Source organism: Nuphar pumila, chromosome 6 (assembly GCF_984573655.1).
Source record: "Nuphar pumila chromosome 6, dmNupPumi1.hap1.1, whole genome shotgun sequence".
NCBI lineage: Eukaryota > Viridiplantae > Streptophyta > Magnoliopsida > Nymphaeales > Nymphaeaceae > Nuphar > Nuphar pumila.
In genome coordinates, this window is record NC_143254.1 from 28,581,936 (window position 1) to 28,604,041 (window position 22,106).

General features: G+C 38.3%; 1 protein-coding gene across 1 annotated transcript; it reads right to left on the minus strand.

Moving 5' to 3' along the window:
- Nucleotides 1–1,168: 1,168 nt before the first annotated feature.
- On the minus strand, nucleotides 1,169–13,561 carry LOC149834493 (cellulose synthase-like protein E6). The gene is made up of 8 exons (XM_090009380.1): nucleotides 12,989–13,561; nucleotides 10,328–10,468; nucleotides 8,365–8,493; nucleotides 7,019–7,231; nucleotides 5,905–6,025; nucleotides 4,724–4,821; nucleotides 2,453–2,800; nucleotides 1,169–1,717 (listed from the first exon to the last, which is right to left on the minus strand). The coding sequence occupies exons 1-8, from the start codon at nucleotides 13,559–13,561 to the stop codon at nucleotides 1,169–1,171; spliced, it is 2,172 nt and encodes a 723-aa protein (XP_089865506.1).
- Nucleotides 13,562–22,106: the final 8,545 nt, after the last annotated feature.

The following is a 22,106-nucleotide window of genomic DNA, read 5'->3' on the forward strand; positions in this document are numbered from 1 at the left end:
CAGGTTTCCTCTATCCTGGGATCCTTCTGTTTTTGGGAGGTTGTTACTTTCTGCATTGTGGTTATCGCATAGCCTCTTGTTGGCTATTTAACCAATACTCTGTGTAACCAGAAACATAACAAAATAAAGTCTTTTGGGGTTTTCTCTGTGGATGTAGGCCACATTGGCTGAACCACGTACATGCGTTGTGCATCTGTGCATCTTTTCTTTGCTTCTTGTTATTTCAATAAATTACACACTTTGTTCCTTCTGTATTTCAAGTCGTTGATATTTTCACCAAGTCTCTCACTCGGCCATTCTTTGTGACTTTACTACCCAAACTTGGTTTGTGGGATTCCCCCCAACTCAATTTGAGGAGGCGTATCAGCGATAGCGATACAGATTGGGACGTTATCGATAACACACGTGTAGTTGTTATCGATAATGCACATGCAACAAATGTGGTTACACATAACCAACTCTGATATCACGAGAAGGATCAAGACGTTATCGATCACACACATGCATATGTGATAACGCATATGCAAGCTATAAAGCTGCAAATGTAACCAACACAGATATCACGTGAAAATAATGTGGAATCATATGTGCGCTATCATGCTTGAGCTGTTAGCTGAAGATCATACGGGATTAGATCAAATGTTGTTTAGATAAAACGTTATCACTTGTCTTTTACTGTTAACCTTATTATTTGTCTTTTACTGTTACCACAAATGTAACAACAATTGTAATGTACACCTATATAAAACGTGTAAATGTTATCAAAACAAGTGAAGAATACGATTATTGTTCTGAGAAAACGTTCTCTCCTCATTTTGTTAGATATAACATTTTAGGTTCACGAGTATATGCATCTAAAGCAAAAGGAAAAAAAATCACATAACAATTGGAGTCAAATATGAACAAACATTTCTCTTAGTGCATTCATCTCTAGCCAAAGTAAGAAACTTGCACAATAACTGAAATAAAATACAAACCAAAGCTATCTCTTATATCAAAAGATTGGAACAAAGAAGAGAGATAATAACTGAGATAATGGCCATCTACAAACACATTTCACTCATATACAGATAGATCAAGGGCTTTGTAATGTCTCATCATTCTCTTCACTACATTTGCGATGCTTCATCAACACATTGATAAACAGAAAACTTTCCAGCAAGTCTGATCATATGCAGAGGGAGAAGACATAAGTCAAAGCCAACGCAAGTCCTGCCGAGCAAACTGTGATCAATGTCGGCATCCGGCCCTTGTCCTTCCGAACGAACAATGCTTCAAACAGTGGGATGCTAATCACACTTATATAACCAGATATGACAATTTGTAGTGCGAATTGATCTAGGACCCCTAACCCTTCACTTAAGACAATAGTAAGTCCCCTGATGAAGCAATATAGATTAAGCAATGCTAAGGTTGTTGGGGGGATGAACATGGGAGAGGCCACCCCAAATTCCATAATCTCTTGTTTGTACCTCTTTGATGCTTCCTCATCTATGACTTTGCTAGTGATCTCAAATCCTGACACAGAGACCCCAAGTAGCTTCAATATGATCACAATGATTGAGAAGAGGTAGGAGGAGGAGCCCTTGAACATCCACATCCTTGTCTCATTCCACCACATCTTGAGGGTGCCCTTTGCCCATATTAACTCAATGAGGCTAAATGCATGGGATGCAATGCCCAAGAAAGCAAAGACCCTGAACCATGGATCTGATGCCTAAACACATCAAAAGGGCAGAACGGGATGAGCTGACTGATATGATACGAGAGAGAGAGCATATCAACAAAAGTTCTAAATGGTGAAATAAAGGCAACCGATATCTGTTAAATTGATTTTTTTAATATCTTGACAGAAATTGACATTTACGACAAAATTTCAGTTGAAATAAATAATTCGTAAAACTAGAAAATATATGTAAAAATAAGAATACGATAATAAAAATATAAAGTATTTATCTAACATTAAAATAATTATATTTGACATTTTTTGCTTTCAATTGAAATAATTAAAACACCACTAGGAATGATTCTTTTAGAATATATGGTTATTTTTTATGTTAAGAAAATTGCTTGTACTTTCTAAATTAAATTTATGAGGCATTAACTTGACTTTTGCTTCTTGCAAGAAAAAAAGCCACTTGACTTTGAAAAAAGATCATGTCCTTTAAAAATGATATTGTTTTAATAGTATTTTAGTCATTTCAATCAGTTAAACACAATAATTGTTGAATATAATTAATTTAATATCAAATAAACTCGCATGTGAAATTATAAAAGATTAATTTTCTAATAAATATTTGATAAAACTTAAATATCATGATAAAATCACAATATCCTTAAAAAACAATAACAGTTTTTGAAATACCACAAGCATTTAACCCTTTAAAATGACTGACAAGGCATCTTGATATATATTTTGAAAAATGTCATGAGAGAGAGAGAGAGAGAGTACCTTAGGGAACAAGGGTATCCCTTTCAAGATACACAAAGGAGGAATGATGGCGTAGCACAACATGGGCAAGCCCCACAATGCCCAAAGAGTGTAGAAGCTGTAGCACATGACCTGCCCAGCCTTAAGTCGACCAACCCCACAAGTCCAGGGGCAGTAATCAGACAAGAAGACCTCAAGAAAGCCCGTTGACCACCTCTTGTGTTGAATGAGGGTATCATTGGTGTTGATTGGGGCCATCCCTAGAAAGGCCTTCCTCTCAGGAGTGCAGTAGACCGACTGCCAACCCCTCGAGTGCAACGCTATACCCGTCATCGCATCCTCCACCGCACACCCATACATCAATCCCATCTGCACACGTATGTGACGCAGTACACTTCATATTAGTTTGCTGAGTTGACACCCTGAGCTAGGTAGAAGCATTTTTTTTAACGATCAAGAGAAACCCTCACTGAGAACCTGGGTCACTAATTAATCACCCCGCATCCTTGTGAGTAAAACTCCGGATTGATTGGATAGTTTCTCTCTCAGATGGGTCTCACAAATTTTCAGAGCCATTCATCGTGTAGTAGATGATCTATACATCTAAAGCATAAAAAAAAATTGAACGGCTGGAAAACAAGGACAAATGGTAGTATTTGGGTTGCCGTTTATATATCTCGTGGATGAACATGCACCTCTGACTAATATCATCCAGAGGTGCCTCTGGCCTGATAATGTCTCCAAAAAATATAAAAAAACATGCTTAGGTTATAATAATCTCCATCACACATCTCACTTGATGGAGATGTGTTTACGCCCCCCACTTTCTTAGTTCATGAGAGAGATGCACAGTTCCCGAGTGAGATGTGCAGTGGAGATTGAACATAAAGCTGATATCACTTATATACAATATGGCCTCCATGCCAGCACCAACATTAGTTGATGTCTACAAAAAAATAAATAAATAACCTCTACTGTATTATTCCCAACTATTTGTTGCTCATGGGTTATCTTTTAATGTATAAGATTATGTCATACAGACATTAATTATTAGGGTCCCATGTCTACGGAGGATGATATGGCTCACAGACATGTCAATGTGAAATCCTGCCACGTGTACAACATGATTTGTATTTTCAATAGTTTTTAAGAATTTTAATTAAATATATATTTTATTTTTTTAATTTTCAAATATATAACTTTTATACACCTAAATATAAAAATATCTCCTAGTTTCATACATTTCATAAACATTACATATCAATTCATATCCGTGACATATATATAGTCTGATATCCACCAATGTTACAAATTAATCTCATTATCAGGATTTTCTTCATGAGGAAAGATTTTAGGATAAATTAAGAAATTTGTTTTTCTCAAGAAAATTTTGGGAAAATATTAGCATACATGTAACTTTGAAAATATAGGAAATATATAAGGACATAAAGAAGAATTACAAAAATGAAACAGATTGAGTGTTATTATCACGATGCTTTAAAATATAAGCAATATTTTACAATATCATGAATTTTCTGTATTTTATCAGTTTGCTACAAATGCCACGTCAAGATATTTTCAAAATGTCGCTCATATCCTTCACCAAATTCATCCGACTTTACCCAAGTGTAACATTGAGTTTCACTTATATTTAATGTTACTAGAGGGTGCCGGACATTTAATAAAATGAAACAATAATGACAAGGGTTTTCACGCCATAAAATTTGTATAAAATAATATGTTTTTTTAATCAATTTCCAATGCCATTTTTTTATTATTTTTATTTCTGTCACATTACTTAGAATCATCAGGACAATCTTCAAAGAGATAGCAGATCAGGTGCAATCGCATTGCACACTTTAGTGTGCCACTGCACCTGATCTGCCATCCCATCTTCTGTTGGGCCCCACAGCCGACAGGCTGTATCCAGGAGATGGAGGGCGGTCAAGTGCAGCAGCACACTCAAAGTGTGCAATGTGAATGCACCTGCTCCTCCCTCGCAAAGGAAGATCGTGGAGAGTGGTGTGGAGACTGTTTTATATATTTTCTGCAAAATTATATCTTTTACGCAATATTTTATATGTTGTCATGATCTATTTCATTAATATGTTTAGTCTTCATGAGCTACTAATTTGAGCTACTGAAGCAGAAAAGAGAACATGATCATTAAGCTGGAACACCAGCACTATGAATTGCTCTTTTAAGTAGGGTACCGCCATATACATTTTGCACATAAAAATATATATAAAACTTTACAACAAGAACCAAAAAAGATGTGAGAATTTATGTCACCTTCTTCCCCCATTCTGTATCTTTCTCAAAGTTGGCATCTGCAAGAACTTTTGCTTTTTCTTCCAGCGTACTCCAATCGCCTTGGTGTATTTTATTACCTTCAAGTTCAAGATAATTAAACGATAAATATTTAATAAATTGTTTACGTAAATTAAACAGAGTGATAGAGGTATCAACATGAAAAGTAGTAAAAGAGAGAGAGAGAGAGAGAGAGAGAGAGAGAGAGAGAGAGAGAGATTTTGGGTGTATTGGAGTTTTAGGGTTTCCTTGAGAGCTCCTTCTATAGAGTTGCATTTTACTATTACTGTATTGGATATTTTTATCCTCTTGCGACTTGTGGACATAGGCTATACAGGGACTGAACCACGTAAATCTGATATCGTCTTTCTTTCCTCTCCTTATATCCTGTCTCAATATCTCTATGGTTTGCTTTGATTTTGAGTCTACACAGGCTCAAAGGATCTTTTAAGTCCAGTCAGTGTTAATAACTTTACCCATACTGATTTATTATGATCATCATCAAGCCTCGTCACAACTTATATACATGAGGTCAGCTTTGTGAGTCCTACTTTTTCATTTAGGTATATACAGAGCAAAATTAATGCACCAGCCAGAAATCGTGGCAGGGCACTGTTAATCTACTACTAGATCACTGCTGCTTCGTGTTGACCCATACTGATTCTAGATATCTAAAGATTCCAATGAGATGGACAGTCCTTATCTGACCCGACCTGCTCCATATAAACCAATCAAGTTTGACCAAGTAAATCCTGACCAAGCTTGGTCAGTTGACCAATATGCCCAGAGTTTTTTTTTGAAAGGCAAGCTGGGGTTAGGCAGACCCCTACCAGTTATACAACCATAACATTTGGGTTCGAACTTGCAACGTCCCAACACAAGGTGATGTGTACTAATTACTGCTCCTGCCAGACAAGGGGAGCCCCCATTGGTGTCCTGGTTGTAATAGTTTTTTTTTTTTTGAAAGGCAAGCTGGGGTTAGGCAGACCCCTACCAGATATCTCTTAAGCCCCTTGTGTCAGAGGGATTTGAACCTGGGCCTTCAGCTTGGCACAGGACCCAGCTTACGACATGGAATACCACCTCGGTGATATGCTGAATCTTCATAGTTTCAATTGATTCTTGGAATTCAATGCAGGTAACTAGGATTTTACCCAAATTACTGGTCCAGTCAGCACGAAAATCCGGCGAATACACCCTCCCTTTTAGCGATACACGGCGATGAATCGAGCCAGTTCCAGCATACACCGGGCCATTGTGTGCATTGGTGCCAAAAAATTCTACCTGGACAAGAAGAGGAAGCACAGTTTTAGCTGTCTACCACCATGAAAAACGGGCTCAAACAGAAATACAATGCTCACCAATTCTGCCTGCAACTTGGTTAAGCTTTGATTGGAGACTGGGATCAATCAGGTGACTCAGACCAGACCAGGTTGATTTGGCTAAGTTATTCCAAACAACAAACGGATAACGAAGCCATCCTTGCTAGTATTGCTTACTCTTGCAGAGGCAAATAAGGCTTAACTGTCTTCTCCCAAGACATGAAGATCAAGCTCAGCCTTTAACTACACTGACTGAGTTATGGTTTTCGGAATTGATGGTGTGAGTCTAAACTCACTTTTGGCAGGCCTACAGCCTTAAAACTCAATTTTAGGCAGTAGGATCCACCTTAACAAAGTCAGGTTTCAGATCCTGATCCATTTGAGGGATGATGTTCATGATTGCATCTTGGGTCCAATGTGATGGTAGACATCAAACCACTTGAGCATTGGTGTGAGTCTAAACTAATGCTCACATTGTTTTGAGGTTTAAAATTCAACACCATGTAATTATTCAAGGCATGTTTGATTACCTCAAATCTCAAATTCGAGGCGATCTCAGATCGATCCTATGACCTGTAACTAGATTTAAAATCTGGTGTTTGATGAGTTTTTATGAGAGAGAGAGTTCTAGTTAGGCCTGTCAAAAGATTAATAAATCTAACCCCAATTCAGGGGTTTGGTGTAGTGGGACGAGGCCTAGGCCACTAGGCGAGCAGTCCATGTTCAAATCCCATGGATGTCACCTTTTTGCCCAAGCCGATTCCCTAGGGATGAGGGGTAAGCCCATGGAGTTTTATTCTGCGACGGTAAGTACTGCAGGCAGAGAGCATCATGACTAGGTTTCTGATCTTGATGACAGTTTTCTGTATAATAAATCGAAAAAAGATTAATAAATCACCATAGCATCAATTTCAGGAAATTAAGATCAAAATCTAATGTGCCACTGATTGCATACCTCCATGATTCTTTTGATCCCATTTGCATACAGGTCATTGGTGGTGAGTCCAGTGAAGCTCTGTGGAAACTGAACGTAGGCAATTTGGTTTCCTTTGACAGGATCCAAGAAGAAGCACATAACATCCAAAAGGGCTTGGGAGTTGTTAGAGTACATGTCACAGTCAACATTGAGAAGCAAAGGGGCATTGCTTATGACTGATGAAACCCGGTTCTGCTCAAAAAACACATAATCCAAAAGTGAGCAACTTGGATAATAAAAGTTACCCCTCCATGCCGAGCATTCATTAGTTAAAACAGGGGAAGCCCGAACAAGTTCAGGTGGTTCAGCTTGTATAATATTAGTTTTTTTTGCAAATTAGCCCCTGCTTTACCCAATTTTGCAAACCTGCCCTTTTTTTTTTGAAAAAAAAACTTGGAAACTTGTCCTTAGGGTTAATAAGAACCATCCCCACCATCTGACAGCAGCAGATAAATGCTCATAAAATGACCAATTTTCCTTCATGGAAGGACCCTTTTTTTTAGCAACGCATCAACAAGTCAGGGTAGGTTGTGCAAAAATACCTTAAAATTGACACCAAAAGTACTCATCATATGTGTACTGTTTACAATAAAAAGTAATTAAAAAAAAAAAACTGAAAAGTGTATCTTCAATATTAAGTTCAACAATAAGGTAATTAAGTTAATTATAATCATACTGGGGAAAGTAAGGTTCTCATGAGGTCTTTCGTGGAAGAAGTGCACTGTTTCACACTTTTTTAACCATGGTTTTTAAACACTTCCAGGGCAGTAGACTGGGTCCCAATTAGGTCTCCTTGACTTACTGCATCTAAAAGGCAATGACGGTTTAGAAAATGAACTTTTAAAATGAAAAAGGTAATACCACCACAGGGTGCTGAGATGAAGTCACCAGATCAAACCTCACTGGTGCACAAGTGTATCCGAAGCTTTCAGAGGTGGGTCACTTAAGGCAGGGTGGTCGTGGGGTCCTAGCCGGGGTTTTCCTCTCTTTGGCAAGGGTTTTTGAAAAACTTGGTTTTGCCCCCATGTCATCCAAACGTGCTCTAAGCAAGTCAAAAGTTTTTCTGGCTTGGCTTACCAATCGGGGCAGGTTATATGTTCCCCCGGAAACATGCACTGTAGTCACAATGCGTGTTCTTGGGTCCCCACTGAGCGCCGCGTGGCACTCAGTAGGGTGTATGGGGGAGCTGTACGCCACCATACATCCTGCAGGCTGGTGTACGGCTCTCCCGTACATCCCACTGGGCACCACGCGGCGCTCAGTGGGGACCCCTGAGTAGCTAAAGTTTATGTTCTGGAGGTGCACACTCAACACCCTCTCCTTACCAATGCATTGAGTGCACCGGCCTTGTAATGATGATGAACTCCTGGTCTCTTTTCTCTCGAGAGGTAAACCAAGGTTGGCAAAGGGCTGCCGCTTGCGTCCAAGTCCTCACCGTTGCCTTTCACCAGGATCTGTCAATTACACAAAGCAGTCATAGTTAATCCAATCAACAACTATAGGTTCACGACATTGCATAAAATGGGAAATATTGGCCACCCTCGTGTACATTATTATCTTTTTTTTTTTGGTGAATCAAACCATACCGATATAATCTATATGGTTTGCTTAGTCAAAAAAACATATTTTAGATGGTCGACCCAAGGGGTTTGGCGTAGTGGGATGAGGCCTAGACCATTTGACTTGAAATCCCATGGGGGGTCACCCCCCTGCGTAAGCCGAAGCTTGGCGACTCCCTGGGGTTGAGGGGATAAGCCCTCAGAGTTTTACGCTGAAATGGACAGAGACTGTAAGTGCGGTAGGCTGAGCCAACACAGCTAGGTCTCTGCACCTGGGGCAATTTCTCCGAGTAAAAAAAAACACTTTTTTAGGTCATTCAAGATTTTCTAAGGACTGCAAATTTGAGGGTCTACTATGCATCAAAAATTTCACTATTAAGAAAATCATATTTTTACCTCTCAACCAATTTAAAGTGCATTTCTCAATAAATGGACCACGTTCAGCATATTTGGAGTCAAATTGGTCAAATAACGCCACACCTATGATCATCAGTTAGAGAGTACCGTACTGTAGAGTGTAGCCAGTATTTTTCCACAAAATTATGTTTCAAGGTAGGATCGTTCGTGTAATATATATATATATATATATATATGGTGCTCCAGGCTAGGCTACTTGGTCACAGGAGTGCAAAAGGACAATGTCTAGTCAAATATCCAGTCCATGTTACGTTATTTTCGGATTTGGATCTTTAAACCAGATTTGAATGTGCATTTGGATTGGATTAGAATTTAACTAGTCATATTATTCTCAGATTTGAATAAGATACATATCAGTATATTAGATCTGATCTAATTCAAATTCAAATCAAAATCTGATCCAATTGCACCTTTTTTCAAGTAAAGAGCTTGTTCTTCAATCCCCTTTTCACCGGATAAATATTACCTAATTGGATATGATCATTCAGATCCCAACTTGAATGTGGATTTACTGTTTGTATTTCATGTTAGGATTTAGATTTGTTGCAGCCATAGTCACAAATTAGCGGTGACATTTTCAGTGGCCATTAATTATTTTGCCATTAAATAGTGTGATATTTTCAATGGCCGTTATTTTGACGAAGGAAAACCCTCACACTGAGAACCGGGTAACTTAATGGGCCTGCCTTCTTTGAGGTAAAACTCCAGGTTAAGGACATGACTACCCAGCCTTATGGACCCGAACCGTGATAAAGTAATGATAGCCCCCATGCACCAGCAGGATTCGATATATATGGGTCTTTAGATTGACACAGGACCCCACCGCGGTGGTTCAATGTCCATTATTTTGGTTTCAAAAAACCATTTAAAAGTGCTGATTTCGAAAACATATCGTGCTCTTAATATGTTAATATCATGTTATATACATATAGTTATATATATTTTATATTTTTATATATTGATATTTTTCTGAGATTTTCTCAGAAAAAACATATTCTTTATAATATTGCTAGATTTTCTATAGCTGAGATTTTCCTGAGAACAAGATTTGTGACTATTTACACATGATCGGAATGAACTAATTAGAAGGTTAACATGGAACCAGCGATGCTGGAACTTAACCTTTTACTGGAACAGTTTGCTTCTCATTAAGGTGTGTATAAAAGTTGCATTTTTACCACTCGTATGTCCAGTTTCACTTCTTAGATTGGCTTAAACAAAAACATGAAGACATGATCCAATGAAAAAACAAAAAAGATGAATGAATTTTGTGAATTTAATACTTCATGAGAAAGTGAAATTAACTTAATACCTCCAATATGGTTTGATGATCTCTAGGGCTTCTCACTGAGTTCCATTCGCTGAACCCCTTGTGCTTCGCTTTTGCTTCTGTGGGCACTCTTCCTGACCTCACAGCACTCTCTGTTCTGTCGCTCATCTCATTGAATTTTGTCTGCATATAAAGTAAAAGGATTAAAATATATTCCAATCTGCTAACGTTCACATAAACTTGTAAATATCCCCCTTCTGCAGCATCAAGTGATTTGATGGTATTCATAATATATATAGAACCAAATATATGGGATGTCGGCAGCACTTTCTCATGAATTGATACTTTTAAATGAGATGGCTATTGATTTACAAAGTCAAGCCCCCCCCCCCCCCCCCCCCCCCACACACACACACACACATATATATATATATATATATATATATATATATATATATATATATATATATATATATATATATATAGAGAGAGAGAGAGAGAGAGAGAGAGAGAGAGAGGTGCTAAATGAAATATGATAAATGATACAAGTTAAAATGGTTTTTTTTTCACTTCTGATGTTTTTTTTGCAGTTTCGATCCCATAAATGTGTTGGACATGGTCGATTTACGAGAAATTCATACCTGGATCATATGCTTTAAAAAAAAAAATGATATTTAAAGCCTTGAAAATTTACAAAAAAAATTTACCCTAGAGTTTTCACGTGTATAAATCGAATACTTCATGAGATGATCCCTATAAAATCAAGTACATAGATCACATCTCAGAATTTAAAAATAAAACAAACAAAAAAAACCTGAAAAACTCCTTTTAACACATATAATTTAGCACGTACCCATTACTCTCTCTCTCTCTCTATATATATATATATATGGAGCGAAATTGATACGTGCTAAATGGGTTTTTTTGCCCTTCTGATATTTTTCTCGCAGTTTCAACCACACCAGGATCATGTGTTTTTGATGAAAAAATTATATTTGGAGCCTAAAAAATTTACAAAGATTTGAACCATTGATTTTTTGAACCTTATAAAGATTCACTCACGTGTGGGAATAGAACACTTTATCCCTAAAAAATCAAGTACATCTGTATGGTCAAAATTTTAAAATAAAATGAAAAAACCTTGAAAAACTCATTTAGCACCTACCCATTACTCTCTCCCTCTCTCTTTATATATATATATATATATATATATATATATATATATATATATATATATATATATATATATAGAGAGAGAGAGAGAGAGAGAGAGTATATTAGGCCCCATTTCTCGCTCTGCCCTATAGGTTTTAAATGTTTTATAATAGATCTGAATTGTTAGATTGTTTAACATGCTCAATTTAGTGAAAATCAACTGTTGGATCATGTTTTTTGACGAATAAACATATTTTTCTGAGCTAGGAGAAACTGGGGGTCACCAAAAAAACTTGTATACAAGTCAGATTTTGGTGATCCAAAAGTCGGTTCTCACTAAATAAAACCTATAGATCACATCTACAGTGTTATAGACATGAGAAACAAAACTTAAAACTATGATTTTTGAAGGGTTCTAACGAGACTTAATGAAAAAGATAGCCTAAGGAATATATATATATATATATATATATATATATATATATATATATATATATATATATATATATATATATATATATATATATATATATATAATGGGTCTTAATCAGAACTCAGGTCGGGTCTGGGTCTGGTATAAAATTTTACAAACTAACTATACCTGAGTCAAATGTATTAACCGGACCTTCAGATCCGGACCTGAATCTTAATCGGATCTTTTTTATTTATCACCATATCGAGACCCTATAGGGTTTGGTCCGGGTTGAGTTCCGGTAAACCAAGCCCGTTGACAACCCTAAGTTGGATGCCTAAAGAGTGCAATCACGTACCAAAAAGCTTCCCTAAGCTGAGAATCCCTGTTATTAATAGAGTTTAGAAGGATAAACCACCAGATTGGTTTTTTTTTTTTTATAAAAGTTTTTGATTTATGAAGTATCTTTGTAACCGGTAGGGATCTGCCTAACTCCAGCTTGCTAATATAAAAATAAAAATATTAAATATTGTGTGAGATCAGGTAATTGCTCTCAGAGTTTTATGATGTCAAGTCACTGTAAGTATGACAAGTAGAGCCTAATTAAGTCAATGATGCCCCCCTATAATGTGTTTATTGATGTGGGATTTGTTGAGGATAATATAAGATTTGCCAACTTGGGGGTTGACCATGTGTTCAGCGGGATGGTTGCGAGGGTGCTGAGATAAAGGTGCGGCAGGATCGAACCCCGCAGGTGTGTTTGTATGTTTCAAAGGTGGGCTACGTGAGGTAAGGTGGACCTGGAGTTTTCCTCGCTTAGGCGAGGGTTCTCATCGTCAAAATATATATAAGAAAACAAAATTTGACGTTTTTTTATGGGTTGAAAAGAAATGGTTCGGTTCTGTTAAGCTCCGGCATCTATTAGTACGTCAACAGCTAAAGGTGTTCCCCAATGTTGTATATGACCGATTTAGCTGTCATATTCACTCCTCACCGCACATCTCACTTGATGGAGGTGTGTCGGCCCCACTATGTTGTGCGTTTTCCAAAGTGAAATGTGCGGTGTAAATCGAATATAATGGTGGATCTGTCAGTTACTCTCTTTTATACTTTTGCGGTTCACTTAATCCACTTACCTTGACTACAGCATACTCTCTTCTGAGCTCCTCCTTGCCAAGCTCAGACATGGAGAAGTAGACCCGGGGCGACCTGGGCTCGATCCGAAACTTCCGGCAGAAGGGTAGCCAGTCCCGCGCAAACTCGGCCGCCTGGCAAGCGGCGTAGAACGTCAGTTTCGAGCCACCGTCATCGGAGAGGTAGAAAGCGAGCTTCTCCACGGGGTAGTCGTAGGCCATCATGGACAGCAGAGTGTTGACGACGATCGACGGAGGCTCGCGATCGGGGTCGGCCGTGCAGACGAAGACGTCCACGGCCGGCAGGTCGGCGGGGAGGCGGTCCTTGTGGGTGTGGTGGAAGGTGGAGGCCCACCTGAAGCCCTGTTGGAATAGCCAGACCGCAGCGAACCAGAGGTCGGCCATGGTGAGGAGGAGCCATAGTGGGAGGTGGCCGGCTGTGGGGATGTGGGTGAGCCGGTAGTAGAAGAGGGAGAGGAGGGCGGAGAAGAAGAGGAGGAAGTACATCTTGTAGAGCCTGCGCCATCCCAAGGTGGTGGTGGTGAAGAGGCGGGTGGTGGTGGTCTGATGTGTCATTTTTCCGGTGGTGGTGGTAGAGAGTGTAATGGTTATCAACTTATAGGAAGGGAGGTCAACGAGCCATGGCAGATAAGTCTCTGGGAAAAGCACACGTGAGTCTCGTGGATCTGGATATGCAAAATGGGGTCCCACAGCGACTTGCTCATGAGTTCGGATTGGGTGCAATATGATTGCACAAAAATTTGTGCATTAAGCACTACATCACCCTCCATCTGGTCCTGGGTCCCACACCTGACAGGCCCTGTCCCCAAGATGGAGGGTGATCAGGAAATTAATGCACAAATATTTGTGCAATCATATTGCACCTGACCTTTTCACCTTGCTCATGGCTATTCTCATTTCTCGGCTGTCACACAGATAAGTCCACACGACGACGAGTGACACGGATTCGAGTCGTAAGTTCGTTTTTTTAAAAATAGGACACGAGGACATGGAATTTTTAAATATCTAATCCATAAAAAACGTTTTTTTTTATATTTTAATAATTTTAAAACACCTAGGAATAATAGTTTAAATCATTAAAAAGTACTTTAAAAGTAATAAATTATTGGCGTGTCGTGTCCATGTATACGTGCCAGAGCGATGCCACGATTAGAACCGAGTTTGATCCGTATATGTACCTACTCATAGTGACGCAAATGGGTTAGATTGAGATTGACCCAAGGCTGAATCCAAACTTTGACAACGGGTCTGGTTCCAAATCTGGATTCTGCGAGGACATCAGAGTAGAGTAACAGATCCAGATTCTATATAATACACCGTTTGTTGAAAATGGGTCAAATAAATAGTTTTTCACATGGAACAAGTAGAACGGGTTGGGTTGGACCCTGTTCTCGCACAGTTCAATAAAACATGCTCATAAACCCTGGCCGGACTAGATCCAACCATCTTTGTTTCGAATGTGATTCGAGTTCGAGCATTAATTGCAAAAGTGCCGGATTCAGGAAGGGACTTTTGCAAATTTTTGCTGTTGCGAATCCGATCAGATCCGACTCTCCAATGTATTTTGTGATCCGATATCTGAACCGTTTGCATCCCTACCGCTTATGTGTTATCAAGATTGGCAATATGGATCGGACCCAGTTTGAAACCAGGGCAGTGCTCCAGGCCATATGCATCCCTATTTAATGTTTAGCAACGAAGCAAAGGAACCGTAAAAAAAATTTAAATTAAAAAAAATACAAGTTTCGAGTTTGAAAGTGGTTTCACAAAGAGTCGAACCATAATAAAAAAAGTTTAAAATAAGAATTTATCAGTTGTGAAATTTTCAAGAGATTTTCAAAATTTTCATTTTTGCCAGTTTTTTAGAAAATAAAAATGAAATATATTTTATAAAACATTAAAAATGAATAAATTTTGAAAAAATACTTCAAAAGAATAAAAAAAAATTAATGCAAAAGAAGATTACAACGCCCATAAAACGAACATTCTCTTGGGGATACAAATTTTCAAATATATATGTCATATATGTGCAAAAGCATGAAGGGACTAGTTATATTTGGATTTTTTTTTTTTTGCATTTTTATTAGAACTTCAGCTTTTAATACCCTTTTATCAGGTGATTCTACTATATATTGATATGAGCCTACCTAACTTGAGCTCAAATCCATTTGCTAGAATTATTTTTAGTTTTGAGGAGTCTTAGATTCAAATCTCACTTGGGTCATCTACCAGCTTTTTTATATATAGATAGATAGAGCCAATTGGCCATATTAAAATTTTGTTGCACGTTTGGTGAATAAAAAATTATAATCAGAGTAAAATTAGGAGCACGTGGTTACCCATGTGGTCACCGGTGTCGGTGTCAACGGATCAAGTTTGGTTCGGATCCAGGTGAAACCAAAATCACACCTGATGTGAGATGATGGTACCTGGTTCAGATCTGGGTCTAATTGGATCCTATAAAATCAGACCAAGGCCATACTAGGCAAAATAATATATTTTATCTTTTTTATATTGAAATTTTTTGGATCACAGTTGGAACTCAGGTCGGGCCCAAATCTGGTATGAAATTTCACAAACCATACCCATTCTGCAGGTGCTAACTTTTCGGAAAAACCGTTGGAGTTCTGACCATCGAGTTCCATCCATTGCAGACCACCCATTCTGCGTTCAATGTCTGCATACGATTCACTGGACGTGGATTTCCGCCATCTGGTTTTGCTAGCCATCGTGCCCTGGACGTGGATTTCCTCCGTGGCTGTTGTATCTATTGATTTATCAGGCTTGCTTCCAACAACATCAGCATACGATTTGTGAGGAGATTTGGGTTGTGCAACTGTAGGGATCAGATGAATCTTGAGGGTGCCCTATTCCAAATTTACTCTATGTATCCATGGGTATGGGTGTGCAGGCTGCCGGCATGGTCCAGGCAAAGAGCCGAGCTCCGGAAGGCTTACGACATGAAGATTCATATGACCTATCACAGGAAGGTGCCGAATCGCCTTCTTCACCTCGCCCTCAACTAAAAGTTGAACTCAACAAAATAATTCTTTTATTCTTATGTGTTAAATCAGAGTTACCAGAAGCTTCTTAGGTAGGTGGGAAGCTCGCTTTTCGAAAACTTGCTTAGGAAGCTTGATACTCTTCGCTTTTAAAATTTCATGGGAATCTAGATTCTCCCACACTTCTTTTATGCTTCCCAAACACATGGTCTATACTTTCTATATGCTTTTCTCACGTTTCTTTTCATGTATTTTTTCTCACGCTTTCACTCATTTTTCATGTACTTTCTTTAAATTAGTAACCATCATTGTTAGATTTTAACAAAAATTTAACTCTTTTACTGAAAAATCATGAAATATAAGAATGATCAATTTTATTTTAGTTTTTATTTGTTTCTTGTTCGATTCCTATTCAATTACCATATTGCTTTATTTTTTTAATATTTTGTTTTTAAATTGATACTTCACTTCCCACTTCCTATAAATTTTAAAATGCTTTGCTTCTCGCTTCCGCTTCTCGTATCGTTTCCTACTTTGGCACCTTGTGTTAAATTGAGATTCTTAGTTGAAGAATCAAGGGTTGCCTAATTATATTTGCAAAAAAAAAAACATGGGGAGATAATTCTTTGATTCTTATGTGTTAAATTGAGATTCTTACGTGAAGAACAAAAGGTTCCCTAATTATTTGTATGGAGACCTAACTTCACACTAGATTTGAAGGAAAAAAAAGTCTCAATTTAATGACAATCTGAGCCTTTAGGATGTTTGGATACGTGTGTTTATATGGGAAAACAGGACAAAATTGGGTAATCATATTTTTACTCCTAATGCAATTTTCTTCCCCAAAGCAAAACTCCACATTATCCTATTTTTGTAAGCTGGTGTTGCTACTACTACTACTAATAATAATAACCAACGCGGTCTCCCGTTGTCTGGTAGGAGCATTGAGTACATGTCACCTTGTGTTGGGACGTGGTAAGTTCAAATCCCAATCTTTTTCATTTCATGATGAGTAAAACGGGAACTGGTGGGTCTGCAACTCTGCATAACCCCAGTTTGCCTTAAAAAAATATATTATTATTATTATTACCAGCAACCTTAAAAATGCATTCATTCCTAATCTTCCTTTATTCTCCATATAACTTATCTTTTTCCCATGCATCAAGCGAGCAATAAGCGGATGAGCCTTTCATTAATACTAGCCTCACCGAAAATGATGAAATCATCAGCGAACTGTAGTAAAGTAAAATCAAACCCAAAAAAAGATAACGGATTGATAAAGACAATGTTGGCTGCCCGCTGAAGAAGGGATGCCAATCCTTCTGCCACCACATAAAAAAGAAGAGATAAGGGGCAACCTTGTTTTAAACCCCAATGCAAGTGAAAAACCTGCCTAGATTCGCCGTTCAGGTCGACATGGGTTGATGCAAATTGAACAAATTCCCTCACCCAGCCACACCATCTAATCCCAAATTCCATATTTGCTAGAGATTGCATGAGGAAAGACCAGGAAACAAAATCAAATGCTTTAGTAATGTCCAATCTAAGCATGAAATAAGATTTACTCTTTCTCCACTCTTTGATACAGGCAATGAGCTGGTTAGTTATTATTATATAATTTTTTGGATAGGTAAATTGGAGGATAACCCCCTGATCCAACTAAACCCAACTATCCATGTTTCAGATTTGAACCAGAATCAGACATATACCATTTGGATTGCACAAATTGGGTCAGATCTGCTTTGAACTTGTGTCAAATCTCTAACCCCTAATACTGCATTCAATGTGTGATAGACCCTACATGAACTGGATCTCGACTTTAGTTCAGAAAATTCTAGTACTGGAATTATTATATCCGGACCCTGCCAACATTGTGTACATTTTTTTTTTGGATTTATAACCCAAAGAAATCACACCTGGCACAAAGACCTGTTTGCGCTGACTCAGCTTGTCATACCTATGGTCGTCGTGCCAGCAACATAAAACTCTAAGGCCAGGACCCCAGCCCCCGGGGCCTATACTATGTGTTGGCTTTCGCAGAGGGAAGACACCCATGAAAATCAAACTTTGACTATCCGTCTAGCAGCCAAGGCCCCACCCCACTACACCAACCCCCCTTGGGGCACCAATATTGTGTAATTGCTAAACATTGTGTAATTGCTATTGAAAAAATGGATCTGGAACTGGTTGGTTGGGACCTGGACCTAAAACAAGTCCATCTATAAAAAGTTATATTGTGACCCTCATTTATATTTTTTTTTATTGACATGCTATTTGAACCTGAAATTCCAGGGTTATAACAGTGCAAATTGACCATCCAACTATCCTATTTAACCCCTGGATAACATTTATACACTTGTTTTTAATTAGTGCACGTCACCTTATGTTGGGACGTTGCAAATTCGATCCCCAAATGGTATGGTTGTATGACTGGTAGAGGTAGGGATGGCAGTGGGGCGGGGCGAGGGACAAGGTCTCCACCCCTGCCCCGCCTCAAGATTAGAACCTCCATCCTTGGCGGGGATGGATTTTAACCCCCACCCCCGCCTTCATCCCTGTTTCATGTCCTCCATCCCCGGTTCAAACAGGGATGAGGTGGGGACAATATTGTGGGAAAAGTGACGGGGATGGGTCGGGGATGGGTCGGGGCGGGGATCGTGGCGGGGATGGGGCGGGGCGGGGAAAAATGTATGTCCATCCCCAAACGGGGATGGATTTTAACCATCGTCCCTGCCTCCATCTTCGTTTCATACCCTTCATCCCTGGTCCAAACGGGGTGAGGCGGGGTGAGGCCCCACTTTCCCCCGTTCCACTGCCATCCCTAGGTAGAGGTCTGCCTAACCCCAGCTTTGTATGTGGAAAGAAAAAAAGTATTCGACCCTTTTCAATTAATGGCGGAGCATATACAAACAAATGTAATAATCAACATGACAAAATTAATGAGTAGGCATACATTTGGTTGTCGGGTTGGGTAGACTTAGGAGTAACTAAAGGGTGTATCCGAGTCAAAGTCCCGCTCTCCTTTGGATGAGCCGTTAAAAGGGAGTATAGTAACCGATTGATGTAGCCCCAAGGGGTTTGGTGAAGTGAAAGGGGTCTTGGCCACTGTAGTACGAGAGATAATGTTGCATTTTCGTGAGCCATCAACCCCTTGCATTAACGAGGGAAAGGGGGATAAGGTCTTCTCTCAGTCGAAGCTTGGTGACTCCCTAGGGTAATGGGTGCGCCATGAGTTTACACTGTCGGGATAGTGACCGTAAGTACAACAGGCTTAGCCAGCACGACTAGGTCTTTGATTCCGAGGGTGGTCTCCTCGTCCTTCATGAAAAAAACTAATTGATATAGGAATTTTCTAGAAATGAGTTAGGGAGGAATCCTCCACTCGAAGAAGTGGAATTGCCCTAATTTTCATTCCCTTGTTTATTTCAACCTACTCCCCCTCCCACCCTTCTCTCTTCTGTGATCGACTGAGTGACTGATAACATATCAGATTCCCGATTGATTGTGGTATTCACTATAGGTAGGAAGGAAAGAGGGAAAACCACCAGTCTGTGGTCGCAATCTATCAGTAGTTCTAGGGGAAACTCATCCTCCCCAGTCCAATTCATGCAACACCCAATCTTCATACCCCTCTTAAATCTTATGATGCAAGTTGTTTTGATAAAAAACTGACCTTATAGACAAATTCAGCATGATCAGATTAATAAGAAATGACCCTTGGATCGCCTTTTTGTGATAAAAAAATGATTTTTTAAATCACAAAATTTTGTGTTTGTCAACCATTGATTTTATATTCACCAAAAAAATCTTGCACACAAGTTGGATTTGGGCAATTTGAATGATGATCTTCACTAAATGAATGACATAGATCACATCCATAGAGTCCGATATGATTTGTTTAAAACAACTTGCATCAATGAAATCCCAAGGGCTATGAAGATGGGGATGAATGGAGCCAATTTGTTTTAATTGACGGCCACCAAGTAGCGCCCCTTCGTTGGGGTGGAACTGGATAAATTGATCCACTCTCATCGATTTTTTGTCCGCTGGTTAAAATACAATCAGTTGACCTATGCCCTGTTTGCAGCATCTTAACATAAAACTATAAGTCTTCTGAGATTACTTAGCTTCAGCCTTGCAGTGAGGGATGTACACCCTATTTCAAACTCGGAATGCCCCTTAAAACCATGCATAAGCTTACAAATTATCTGTAAAGCATTTAAAATCTGCAGGGTTTGTTATTTACATTTGAGGCCAGCGGAAAACTATCCCTAAGGGGGTGTTTGTTACACCCCCACCCAAGGAAAGCTACTTTCTTTTGAAAGGGAGCGACCAAGAAAGAAAATGCTTCTCCATGGGGGTGGTGTGAACCCATTTCGATAGAAAAGATGCATTTTGCATTTATTATACGAACTCTACCATATATTTTTCATGTTGATGTTTGTTTTGCTCACCCTAAGAAAGAAGCCTTTTCCTATGAAAGATGGTCTTTTTTCATAGAAAATTGCATTAAATAAATGTCCTTGAGAAAATAAGCATGAAGAGTGATAGCACATGAAAATAATTAAGCACAAGCTTGCATCAAGTTATAGAGAAATTATAGATGGGACACAATGTCCACCATAATAACAAATAATAGTGGTTTTATCATGATAGTACATTTGCATCGACTATATCTTGTAAAAAACTGAATTTTTATTTTACATCTTTCATCTTTAATTCATTTTCATAATTTTATTTACTTCTGCTGATATTTCACAGATAAAAAAGGGAGAAAAACAAACAATTCAATTTCTCACTCGATACTGTTGTTTTGCTGTGTAAACTTTGTGCCACTATGACAAACTTGGCTAAATTAATTTCTCAACATCAATATATTAGGGTTCATTGCCTTGTATGGGCTAAAATGCAACAGGCATTGTGGGGGCACAAATACTATATATACATGAGAACTGAAAGTATGGGCATTTCCAACACTTTTTTTTTTCAAATCCAACCATGTGCATGTACTTGGCATGATGAATTTGCTAGGAATCAACCATTGGATCGTGTATTTTCGATAAAAAAATATGATTTTTGAATGCTTGAATATTTATGAAGAATATGAGTCATTTATTTTAAAGCCTTACAAAAATCTCATTTATGCATCAAATTCAGATGATTCAAGAGTATGTTCTTATGAAACTAAGCATGTAGATCACATCCATATGGTTATATTCAAGAGAAAAGAAAACAAATTCATAAAAATTGTGGTTCACACATTAGTTTTCATATTCTAGTGACACACACACACACACACACACACACATATATATATAGTAGAGCGTAGGTGTTTGAACATTAGGTATTAGGTGCTTGCCATATGTGCTTGATGAGTTTTTTAGGTTATTTTATTTTATTTTTAAATTTTGACTGTTCAGTTGTTATCTATGTACTTGATTTTATAGGGATCAGCTCTTGAAGTGTTGGATTCCGACACATGTATGTGTTTTTATAAGGTTCAAAAAATCAACAGTCCAAAATCTTTATAAAATTTTGAGCCTCTAAATATCATTTTTTTATCGAAAACACATGATCTAGGTGTGAATTCCTCATAAATCGACCATGCCCAACACATTTATGGGGTTGGAATTGCGAAAAAAACACCAAAAGAGTAGAAAATCCCATCAAGCACGTATTGCAAACACCTACGCTTTATATATATAGTCATCTCTAAATCATATAAGAACTAGGACAAAGCAAAACTACCAAAGAGATTAAATCATCACCAACATGAAAATTTTGAAGAAAACAAGCACAGCACTAGGCCTCTTTATTTAAGAAATGAAGCCATTACATGATAACAGAACACAAAGACACATAAACATGTGAACCATAACACACTAAAACATAACTAACATGAACCTAAAGATTCTTATGTAAAAAAAATAACCTAAAGGCACTAACACAAAGCCTTAGGCATGTGGATCTAACTCATGGAGATATCTGCTCAAGAGGCTAAAAATTTCCTACATCATTATTTACTACTACCAAACCTACTCATCAATGTTCCACATGAAGCATACCTCTCTCCCCGACATACTACTGTTTGAGATTTC